General features: G+C 39.1%; 1 protein-coding gene across 2 annotated transcripts; it reads right to left on the reverse strand.

The window, feature by feature from the left end:
- Positions 1 to 266: 266 nt before the first annotated feature.
- Positions 267 to 11,280, reverse strand: LOC124138889 (monomeric sarcosine oxidase-like). 2 transcript variants are annotated; one of them, XM_046505778.2, is made up of 10 exons: positions 11,015 to 11,280; positions 10,782 to 10,862; positions 10,467 to 10,533; positions 8,993 to 9,049; positions 7,755 to 7,886; positions 7,410 to 7,623; positions 6,900 to 7,066; positions 5,107 to 5,293; positions 3,789 to 3,922; positions 267 to 2,926 (listed from the first exon to the last, which is right to left on the reverse strand). In XM_046505778.2, the coding sequence occupies exons 1-10, from the start codon at positions 11,112 to 11,114 to the stop codon at positions 2,770 to 2,772; spliced, it is 1,296 nt and encodes a 431-aa protein (XP_046361734.2). In that variant the 5' UTR covers positions 11,115 to 11,280; the 3' UTR covers positions 267 to 2,769. The 2 variants fall into 2 exon arrangements, with proteins under 2 accessions (XP_046361734.2, XP_046361735.2); XM_046505779.2 differs by lacking the exon at positions 10,782 to 10,862 and having other exon boundaries at positions 11,015 to 11,276.
- Positions 11,281 to 12,577: the final 1,297 nt, after the last annotated feature.

A 12,577-nucleotide genomic window follows, 5' to 3' on the forward strand; every position in this document is an offset into this window, starting at 1 on the left:
TGACGTTGATCTGGTTTTAATAAATGTGTAAAATATCCACATGTTGATACGTTTGTTGGTTTTACCCTGCATGTACTAAGTCATGTCATGGGGAGGGGTTGGGATTTTCTGCAGAACTAGATAATTTTTACTTTGAGACTGAATTGTATTTTTAGAAAGACGCGCAACAATGTCATTTTTGTGAAAGGGAATATCTTTTTTTAATGGTCTTTTAAAGAATTTTCGTACACACTTCATTTTTTCGACAAAATCCCAAAACGATGTTGCCAAACATTTAATGTTTATTAGAAGACAATATCCAGGTTTTATCTGGACAGCTATGATGGTCGTGAAAGTGTCGACAGGCGTTCAGAGGAATATTATAGCTTCATTTTCGTCGAGATCATTTTCTACCCTTTGTACAAATGCAGGGACACGTTCAACGTGTTCAAAACAACACGATTTTTTGAGACAACTTAACGGTGCTGTACTGCTATGATCAGCTGTTTCTCCAGACCTCTCCTCCATTGAAAATTTCTGAAATGAGATGGAGCAACGCCCACGACAGGACCTAACGCTAGCTCAGTTGGGCCAATCTTTGGTTGACAATTGTTTTCAATCATCTTGTGTCTTCAATGCGCTGCCGCTGTCTCGCCTGTATCAGCGCAAATGGTATTCACATTGTTAATTGAGTCGTTACACAACTCTTTTCATGTCGCTGTGTCTCCTGTTACCGGGTATAGGTTTTGTCAGTTCATTTGTTATGTTAAAACGTTGATGAGACGAACGACCAAACCTTATGTTGTTATTGTCAACATTTACATCACTTTATATTAAGCATAGTTACCTTTCCACCGTCACTGTGGTCTTATTAAAATTTGAGTTTACTTGGCTAGCTCCTGCGTTTGTTTTTTTACTCCATTGGTTGTGGCGTTTTCCACCGCTTTTTGCTTAATTTAGGCTAACGAAAAAACCCTGAGCGCACTGTTGATGTTTATGGGTTAGACATCTCGATTAGATGGGGTTCCCGGGGTACATGTGTAGGGTGGGGTCTTGTAGGTCTGTGCCGGGCTGGTTATTTTAGAACTAGGGCTGGGTGGTTGAGGTAATCGTACCCATGTGGTGCTATACACAGCTGCGGGCTGTTCCACTGTATTTAGAATACCGATAGAAGTAAATTGTTTTTCTTTTTCTGCACTTATTTGTTTCAGTGACTTCATCAGCTATGGTGTCATGTTAATCAAGTTCATTTTCATTTGTATACAGGATCTTCTTATATGACAGTTCACACTGCTGATGAAAAAACATGAATTGACGTACGCATATCACTGAAAACTTAATTCATGTAATTACTTGTTAAATCCTTTTAAATATGCTTGTACATGTTAATACCTCGTATAAACTAACTGAATGAAGCCCCCCACTGCAGTGCATTTCACCCCTGCTGACATATTCTTCACGATTTTAATCTTGAAGAGATGCGAAATTAAGATGGCTTCTGTTCGGAAGTGACGTCGCCATGGTGGCCAATGAACATGGATCAGGGAATTTATCGTAACAAAAAGGATCATACACTGGTAAATCAGTTGTTCAGGGAGAAATGAACTTGCTTAATAACATAACAAATCTTAAATGTATGTTTCTTTTCAACAATGGCATGTGTTTTCTTAAGTTTGAACATTGTAGGTGTACAAACATTGAAATATTCAGCACAATAAGTCAAGAAGTATGCATCTCCCTGGACACCACTTGTGTTCTTCCTAATGCTTATCTGTTTTTTTTGCTTGCGAGTCAGAATTTCTGCTCGGTTTGGAGAAATCAAAACAAGGTAACTGGGCCAAGAAGTTTAGTAACAATGCATCCCAGTGATTCAGCTTGTAATTGATTCTAGAAATTCAAAAGGTGTTTGGGAGTATGCCTCACAACCCAAGGAATTATGTTTTTTTCGGACATAGTATGTTCTAACTGTTTCCTCAACCCTCATTGATCGAGGCACTGACTGATCCAGTTGGGAGTAGGTGGCGTGAGGTGCGCATCCCCACTTCAATGACGTGCCAATGCACATTTGAGTATTATCGGTTTTTATTCTGTCCCAATATACTTTTGGCTTGACTCTAAAACCCATACAAATACATACAAAGATATATATTGATGCGGCCAGAACATTTACCACCTAATTCCTGTTTCAAAGATTAACCATAACCCTTAACACAATCAAGGAAAGTCATTCCTTATATTCACAGAAAGTATCAAGATTTCAAAAGCATTTGCTTGAATGTTTGCAATGTCAGAAAAGAAGCAAATGGAATTATGTCAAAGTGTTTGATATTTCAACTTTGTACACCACTGACCTTGAGGAAAAACTTTATCCCCTGATCCATTGGGTTTTGTTACTGAACGTAGTAACCATATATATACTTACATATCTGTGTTCTAAGGTTGAGGACAATGTGTCATAAATGAAAGGAAATGTTATCTGAAGTGTACTGAGTATCAGTATGTCAGTATGTTTTTAGATTTGAATCCACACAAAACAAGTTTTACAAAATATATAACTACTGCAGGAAAATTAGGCATTTTACATTTGCTTGAAAATGTAAAATGTTCATATTAGGAACAAGTACAAATGTTTTCGTTATTGAATCATGGTTCCGTTCCATAAACTATAATGCAAACGCTATCTATTTTATATAAAAGAATGGGGCTTTTGTGGAACGAGGCCCAATTACATGGACGTGTTAACTGTTTCTGTACGGGAAACGTATGGACGGGAAATAAGCAGCCTTCTGTCTACAGTTTTGCCCCAGTGCCACGTCCCAGGAAAAACGTTGGTTTGAAAGTGGGATCCTGAATCGCGTCTCTGGTGATGTTGAATTGACTAATGTCGTACTGGGTACGACCGTCAACAGCGAGCTCGCTCAGGACTTTTCCAAGCAGACTTGCAAATCTGAAAAATGAACATTCATGGAAGTTATGGTTAAGATGAACGAGGGGAGTTGAGTAAACAATGGACTGTCATTACGAATTTTCCGATCTGTTGTTGTAACATTTCTTATGAATATGTGCATGCTATGATAATTTAAGTGTGCACCATCTCCCAAACACATACTGCTGTAATTCAGTAAGGAGTGAATATTGCTGAGCAAAGCGTTAAAAAACAAACAAACAAAAAAACAAAACCATTTTGAAATTCAAAAGTATATCTAGCCCAAGATATTTAGGTATACAAGTGTTCACCTTGGGACCGATTCTAAGGCTTAAGATAGTGATATGTATATTTACCTTGAATTCGAGATAAGCGGTCAGATTTATATGTATTTATATAGTGAGGCTGATGGGATAGGTTCGACATAACGTATCTTGAGATAACTGGGTCCGACTGTAGTTAGCTTCTATGAATACGGGGAAAACAATTAAGGATATGATTAACCAATAAAGTGTAGCACTAAATAGCTGCAAGATTGCTGATGCAGTGTAAAGCAATAATTACAAACTTACTCAACCAACCAATAGTGTGGCATTATAAATGACATGTACCTACAGGGAACTTTGAATACACTGAATGTCAGTACTATAACCTGGCTGAAAACTAAATCACATATATCATTACGCTATCCTTATGCGATGACGCATGATGTTTGTTCTCACACTCCAATCCAAGGTCACATGTACATGGATCACACTCTCCATGCCAGTCCATGAATTCGGTTCCACATAAAAAAGAACAGGTCTTACACCCAGAATGAGCCCAAATATAATCCTAAATATGGTCACTACACGCTAGATTGTGCATTCCAAGGAGTGCTCACTTGTACGCATGCCCAGCTCCACAACAAACGATGACGTCAGACCATCCCTTGTATGCACATGTGTCGACCACAAAGTGTCTGTCTGGAGGCATGGTGTAGAGGCAGGTCTTGGTCTGAAGGATTGGTCCCAAGAACTGTAAACACCAAGTACAAATCATCATGTAAACTAGCATACAGGCGTTCAACCACAAACTGAAGACATGCAATTAGACAATCAACATGAAAACGACGAAGTTGTATACACTTAATTGTCCCTGTGCAAAGGGTCAACCTCGGGATATCAAGTCTTCGAGATACAGGGACGATGACTAATTTGAAGATATCAATAATATATTCCAAGGTTTGAAGGAATCTGAATCAATCGTTTGAATGCCAGAATCATAGTTGTATACAGTACCGAAAAGACTCGACATATCATCAGATAAGTATCTCGGAATACATATTCAGTATTTTCTTCTCAGGACCAAAAAAAAGTTTATGCCATCTGAGTAACAACGGGGTACTTGGACGATATCTTTTAACAACCTAACAACCTATTATATATACCTATTGGTATTCAAACAAACCATGACTGCTCCCAGTGAAGATCTGGGGTTAGAACTGGCCTACAGCAACCTATGCTTGCCGTAATAGGCGGGATCGGGTGATCAGACTCGCTGACTTTGTTGATGCATGTCATCGTATCCCAATTGCGTAGATCGATGCTCATGACCTCAGACACAGGATTGTCTGGTCCAGACTCGATTATCATGACCGTCATCATATAACGGGAATATTGCTGAGTGCGGCGTTAAACAACAAACAAACACACGACAAAAATCATGACTACGACTGACTGATCACCTGCCCCTCGTACATAACTGATTCACTTTGAAAGTTTATCCTTAAAGAGGGATTTTGGGGTTTTAATTAAGCATAATCTCTTTAACAAACAAGTGATATGTATAACTTAATTCATATTCTCGAAGCTCCTCAGATATCATGTTTTCATACATACATGTATATGGTGACTTTATATGCCGAATGTATACGTGGCGGAAACTGTGATATCCGATATCGTATACAGTGAACGTTTCATCTCCCGAGCAACCTGTTCTGTATTAATGTACTTAGGTCTTGTGATTTTGATCTGGGGCGCGTGCCACAAAGCGAATTGTAATATTGCAAACTAACAAGCTCACAAACAAAAGATAGACAGAGCACCACAATCGCCTTGTGAATGGGACCCTAGCATGTTAATTTAATGACCATTCTAGGCTGTGGCATTTATCATCTGTTTATCACTGAAGTTAAGGTTATTGAACAGTGGGACATCTACCTCAGGACAAATCTCCTGCAGCAGCTCAGTACAGGTCCGCTCTTGAGCAGGATCTGGCTCAAAGGTCCTCGAGTCGGCCGTGACTACGTTGCCTCCAACGTCGACCCCGATCTTCGACCCTGTGTTGCCGTGAATTGGGAGGGCATAGATGCTGTAACGGGGGCAGTGAAAAATCCAGATCGGGAACCTATCATAGAAAAGTTTTGAGTGTTCCATCTTGTAGTCAAGTCTGGACATGATCAGGACTATGAGAAATTTGTCAGTTTTATTGGCGATGTCAAACATTCCTAAAACTTGCGTGTCTTGGGCACATGAGGTGACTGTTAATCGTTGCAAAGGTGTTTTAATGTAGAAAGTGAATCATTGGGATGGTCACATCATGTGCTCTTTTAGCCAGCTCTTTTATCAAGGGGGCTACTCTTATGGTAGGGATAACTGTCATCCTTATAATACTGGAACGAGCCGCCCAAACACACCATTTTGACTTTAGGCCATGCCATAGCGATTTGTAGTTGACGGGAAGAAGTGTGATTGCTACTACTTGTGATTCCCAACTCGGCCATAGTCCATCACCAACTTTTATCAAACCGGACATCTCTCTGGACATCAGAACATGTGTAACGAGGACATTTCAGTGATGTTCTGAAGATGACCTCAACTTTTGTGTAGAACAAGGCTATATTCAATGTTATTTGGCCACATAGGAAACGTGGCTGAACTTGACATTGAGCAACAATGAAGTTCTCGCAAACCGTTTGATTTATGGTATTAATATTCCATTTAACCTTATGTGAATATACTGTTATAAATGTAATCGACCTTAAGAGTTCATTTGTAATAATGTGTGCTGAATATCCTCAGTTGTACTTTTGATATGTGACAGTGATATTAACCCAGATCTCTGCTAAAAGCTCAGTCCATTGTACGATTCTGACTATATCATGAACATGTGTTTTTGAATCACTGTCATTGAGTGATGATACCCGGTGCTCGCAAAAAGCTGAGCGTGTCATGATCACCTGTGCCAAGTCAATTGTTCCCCTGAAAGAAAACCAACAAAACGGGAACATATGGTACAAGTCAAAACAGAATATAACATCAGACATAATTTTTGTCATTGATGCATCAAATTCATAATTGTTCTCCACATGTCCACCATAACACTTTTTGAAGGTTATACTTAGGGCTTGAATGTTGTAACCCTGATCAAACAACTTTTGAGTCAAAAGTGTTTTCTACAAAATATTTTTACGCTTTTATGCTTTATTCTAATCTTTACAGAAAGTCCATGTTCGATTGTACCCCAAAAGTTGTTAAATGTGACCACCAAAGCCTGGCGTTGCTGGAATATTGCTTGACAAAACGGAAAGTTGAAGTCATGTCTCATCCACAGACTTGTGGATAATCTGAATTTGTATGCACATTTTTAAATATGAAACATAGGCAGTTTCACTGGTTTCTCCTTTTTTTTTCTAGCGCAGGTGGGTAAATAATTGAAAGGGAATTAGCTATTTTACTTTATTGAACGATGTTAGATCACTGATATACTCCACATAACTCCAGACGGCTTTGATTTTGTCTTTGAAACGAGTTGTCTGCCTACTTTCGGGTGATCACGTTTCATTCCTAGTTTATAAGACTATAAAGAAAGAAATCCATAACTGTCCTTTACTCAAATCAGAACCTTGCATTCCTGTAATATTAAGAAGAGTATTCTTACCTCCCAAAGTGCTAAGGCTGACAATGATATCAGGGAGACCATCCAGCAAGTCATGTTCACTGTTTCTACTCACTTTTCCTTGGTGAACTCCTTCATGTGCGGCGTGGCGTAGTACGTCACCTGCTCCTGTGTGACGGTGACGGGGACGTGGACGCCGATTGTCCCCAGGACCGAGTTGAGCCACCCCCCTGCCGTCACCACCACCTTCCGGCACTCGAACACGCCCTTCGTTGTGTGAACCTAACAATGAATTGTTTAGTCAGAATCATAAAAAAAACCTCCTGCATGTTCTTGTTCAGTAAAGTAATTGTAGACTTTATCCAGCGATATCACTCAACATGCTATATGATAGACTTGTAATTTGTTTGTTTCGATGATTTTGTGTAATGTGTCTACAGTGATATATGCAAAGGCGTTTTAAGATACTTTAATAGTTGAAAAGTACATACAATGACATTGTAGTTTAGCTAGTCAAAATGTGAAATGACTTTTCCCTTCAATATGTAAAGTCCGTAAATCAATTTGTTATTAAGCATGTAAAGTGCATAAAATGACTTTGATGTAAGTGACGTAAAGTACGTACAATGACGTTGCCGTTGTTGGCCCTAGTGAGCCTGGTAGCGGGGCAGTTCTCCAGGACGGTAGCCCCGTTTCCCCGGGCCAGCTGAATGTGGACAGCGTTCCCCACAACAGCATCTACGAGGCCCGCCTGCTCCTGGTACAAGCCCACGATGTCTGGACCCACTGTGAACTGGGGGTAGCGGGCCATCAGTTGCAGGTTTGACAATCTGTCGTATCTGATGAGGAAATGAAATGTATATAATTCAGTTTGTGCACGGCGTACTTATGGGTATCGCTAGACGGCTCCCTTAAAAATAAATTTGAGACATAAGTGTTATCATGACATCCAATACACATAATAACTCACTTGATGTTGTTCCTGTCCATTGATTCAGCGAACTTCTCCATGATGTCCTCAGTCTGTCCCTTCCTGGCCAGGCGCAGACCCCCGGTCATCCATACAACCTGCAGGCCTGACTCGCGCTCAATCTGGCGCCAACTGCTCTTGGACAATACAAATATATTGTTGTTAAAGGTAGTCATCGAGTGCTCACCGTTTTAATAGAAGTGATAACTCATTGCTGTCCCTTTATTGCTAGGCATGTGTATTTGTGTTTTATTACCCACGTGGTGAAGATACAGGTGGTAAGATACTAAATTCGTACGTCACACGTGTGTCGTACGAGGTTGACCTTGTTTTATCCTTGTTGGTTGGATAACCGTGACCTCTGTCACACCGGGACTACTTTATTTCATTCATAAAAAATCGCGAGACGTCATTCATTTTGCAACTACAAGGCGGTGCTGTTATGTTTTCGAATACAACTGCAGACGCATGTTGTTAATGCGTATGCATAGGAATGTAAACAATGCCCATATTTGGCATATATCAATATTCATGCGCAACCAGATTTTGCAACCGGTTTCAGTTTGGTCTGTCAACGGACAAAAGTTGTTACGCATTTACACTTACATACATATTTAACGTGGGTAATAAATAAAATACCACACTCATTCTCGTTAGATACCATTTTTACGTAACTCGTGAACTTTCTATGGTATCTAACGAGAATGAGTGTAGTATTCTCTATATATGCAACTGTATAGTATATTTGTTAATTTGTCAACAGTGCTTGCTTATATGTTTATCATTGACTTTTATCGGACAACATTTTCTCCAGCGCATTTCAGTATTTCAGCATTACGTCTTACACTACCAACTGACGCCTGGGTTATATCGTTGATAGATCAGTTTGATCACTGAGAGTTTCACTGAAGGTTCATTGATCTAAACTGCCGGACAAAAGACAGTATATATCCAGCTTTGATGGCTTCTAAAATGAAACAAACAAGAGGATGTATTTGGTACAAGTGTCGTAGATGTGTTTTTTTAACTGAAGTTTGCAGTCTTTCAGCGACTGTATGCAGTACGGTAGCGATTTGTAATGATTTTGTCAAATCATATTTAAAGTGTGTACTTTCATTTGCCCGGCGTTTTTTTAAGTCTGTGACCTTCATCACTTTGTGTTTTCCTTCAACATGCTGTGATATAATGTGTATACTGTTCAAAGTTATGTTAAACTCACTCAACTCGCACGGACTTACGCCTTGAATGTGTCGGGGATGAGTCTGGTGTAGCGATCATCATCGTACGTCAGGCGGCTGAAACACAATAATTACCTCCCATTTTAAGTAGATACTTATTCATTTGTAATTCGTCAATGTATTTATGTCTGTCAATTGACGACGATATAACAAACAAAATCTGATCCGTTTAAGATACGTATTCGTATATCGTGTCAGAAAAAGTAATCTGGACACGTGGTCTAACCCTTTGAGCCCACCTCATGTTTTAATAAACGTAATGAAACTCATCCATAAAATTGTCTCATAGAACTTATTAAGAACAATTAGTAAGCTAGAACTGGGGATGAAAAGAAACGATACATCTCAGTTGTTTTTATCATATGTTTGATTTTCAATTGAAAGTATCATAAGTTAATCAGCCCTCAAAGGTTATTCAACATGGTTTTATTTAAAAAAATATAATTTGAAATATTACTTAAAAATTCGCATAATACTCAACTGCTTATGGGTATCTTAGACATCTTATCTTTGAAAATCAAAGAAAGTTTTTTCTGTACAAATTTGCAACATTTCAAATATGGTTGGGGTCATGTGGTTGCAAATTCATTTCTTACTCCAGTCTTCATTGAACCAATTTAGTTTTACACAAAATGGTCTAGTGATAGAGCGTCCGCCCGTATAGCAGCAAGTCCTGGGTTTGATTCCCGGCTGCGTCATGCCCAAAGACGTTTAAAGATGGTTGTAACCCTACCTGGGCGCCCTAGGTCCCTTAAAGCAGGTTTTATGAAATCGAGTATAAACAGCCAATCAAATCGCTGTTCACATGCGCCAGTGAACCATTTCTCAAACGTTAAGTGATTGTCATGTTACACCTAGTTCTTCTTTATGCTTATCAATTCATCACTATCACTCGACACTATTTTGTATTCGGTAATCATACATTATTTTTTGGAGAGTTTATGTAGGACTCAGATGTATGGTAGGCCGTCTCCACGGTGCTTTCTCAGATCTGTTTCAGGACTCCTGCTGCATGACGGATTCTCAGATGACAAATAAGTAGGGTAGCTTTGATTTCATGCCAGCAACATGACATCATGCGGATAGTAGACCCATGACTGAGTTCTACCGATATGTGTTTCATGTGTGTCAGTGTCACCATTACATAAACCCGCTGCTCCTTTACTTAGATTGAAAATAGAATTGTAAATGTATTTTTTTTTAAAATACAGGTACTCGGTCCAGCAGTGTATTGTCAAGTTATAGGAGCTCCAATAGACTTTATGCTAAGACCGCCTTGTGCAACTGGTCTCCGGGAAAGGAAGTGTGGTATGCATAATACCATTTGACGTTCAGCATGACGAATGCAATATCTTCTAAGTTATTGCTTATAGGCATAGTAGTAACTCATGATAACATTGTTGTGCAGAAGTACAATATCAACGTATATATTTTGTTTCGTGTAAATTTCACTTCTCCGTTGTAATAAACTTACATGATCCTTGATACGTCTTGTGAGCCTCCTCTTTCATGACCGAGGGAAAACTGCTCGAGACCAAGGACTGAAATATATGATACATGTACCAAACCGTAATATTTAAGTGCGTGAAGGATTTTATTTAATTCAATGTTGGTGGTCATTTTCAGCCGATTCATTTTCTTGCTGCTTTGGTTTTCGTTTTTTTCCATCGAACTTAATTAAATCTTTTTTTGCTGTCTATCCCAATGGAATTACGTTGTTGTAGTTTTGCTGTAATCACTGCTGTTCTACATTTGAATTAAATCTTAAATTTTGAGAAAAAAAAACAACCAAAACATATAGATGAAGAGCTCGTTACTTTATCTTCAGTCAGCGGATCATAGGTTTCTGGCACGCCTAAGTGATGCAAACCTGCTAACACAACAACTATTTAAATCATAATTTTGAACAATGTAAGAATAAATTTGGAGAGCTCTACATGTATGTCAAGTTACCAAATACTGGCATATTAAATATGGCGAACTAGTTAGACTAAATATTAAAAAAAAAAAAAAAAAACTCACCTGAGCTAGAACGCTTTGACAACCAGTATAGAGCTCCGCTGCCTATCCCTCCGCAGCCAATGACAATGTACTCAAAATACTGTCGCTTAGATGCAGCCATTGTGCAATATATACGAGACAAGTGGAGGAGAGCCTGTGTACACGCTGATCGTGATCGGACCCAACAGCTGCTCTCTTGTACTGTTGTAAGACTTCATGGAGCTGTCAATAACAAATAGGTCAAATGCTCCAAATAGGACAACTGAAGCTCTATGACTACCCATGCAAGTTACTGCATAATACTGTCGAGCGGAAAGCTGGCTTTGTGATTGGTAAATGTATTACTGATGCACTGAATATGCATGTCGTGTGGCGACATGTGAAAACAGATAGGTAACCCATACATCTGTTACAATTACCTGACCTTACCTGAATTTTGTCAGGATTTCTTTTGAAAGATCTAACACAAAATATATTTGACGTTTTGATATTGTACGTTTGTTGCACATTCTGAATTTGATTTTTGAGTACTTCGCCGTGTGGTACCACGTTTTACAGTAAAATTTTACTTGTTACCTCAGTGATTATATTTTAGGCTTATCGAAAGAGGCATTTTGCAGGCTTCTTAGTATGTTGTGTAAAGTATTTGTGTTGTATTCAAACTTGTTTTCTTGTACTCAATAATAATAGTAACAATAATAATAAGAAGAAGAATAAGAAGAATAACAATAATTCCATTTCTATTAGAAGAGGAATATTTCAGGGCGATTCTTTTAGTCATTTGCTTTTCTGTTTATCACTGAATCCTTTCAGCTTTTTGCTCAGCAAAGAGGAAGGTTATCACCCGGGACCTCCTCATCACAGATCCCCAACACCCCTTTACAAGGATGACCTTCAACTTATTGCCAATGGAAGATCTGCACTAAAAAAACAGATTCTGCTTGTCGAGTCCTTTTCTAATTATATCGGCATGTCCTTTTGACTCGACAAATGCAACATTCTTGATTTGCAACGTGGCAAGGTAGAAGAGGGAGGATCAGTCACTTTGCTTTGGGTAGGAGTTATTGACCATCTCCTGGAAGGTCAGGCCAAAACGTACTTAGGGATGCAGATCAGGGACAAACTCCATAATGATCATATCAACGGAAACTTCGGGCGGAGTACAAATGTAGACTTCTGGAGTTCAGAGCTGAACGCTCGCAATAAAGTCAAAGCAACAAATACTTATGCCGTGTCCACCCTTTCGTATTCCCTTGGTGTTGTTGATTGGACGAAACAAGAAATTCAGTGTTTTGACACCCTCACACGAAGAATCATGTCAGACAATAGATCCCACCAACCTCGCTCTTCCCTCAATCGCTTAATTTTACTAATTATGATGGGAGGGCGTGGTTTGATAAATGTGGAGGCTCTTCATGATAGAATTGTTTTGTGCACTTTTGTACACATTTATTTGTCTGATGATCCTCTTGTGAAGCATGTCAACACTCATGATGAAAACAAGGCATTCCTCATTTTTCTAAAACGAGCCAAGGATGTGAGACAAGCGAAGTGCCATATCAAATCGGCCCAGACTCAAGGCTA

The sequence above is a fragment of the Haliotis rufescens genome, unplaced genomic scaffold (genome assembly GCF_023055435.1).
Source record: "Haliotis rufescens isolate VD_foot unplaced genomic scaffold, xgHalRufe1.0.p SCAF_19, whole genome shotgun sequence".
Classification (NCBI taxonomy): Eukaryota; Metazoa; Mollusca; class Gastropoda; order Lepetellida; family Haliotidae; genus Haliotis; species Haliotis rufescens.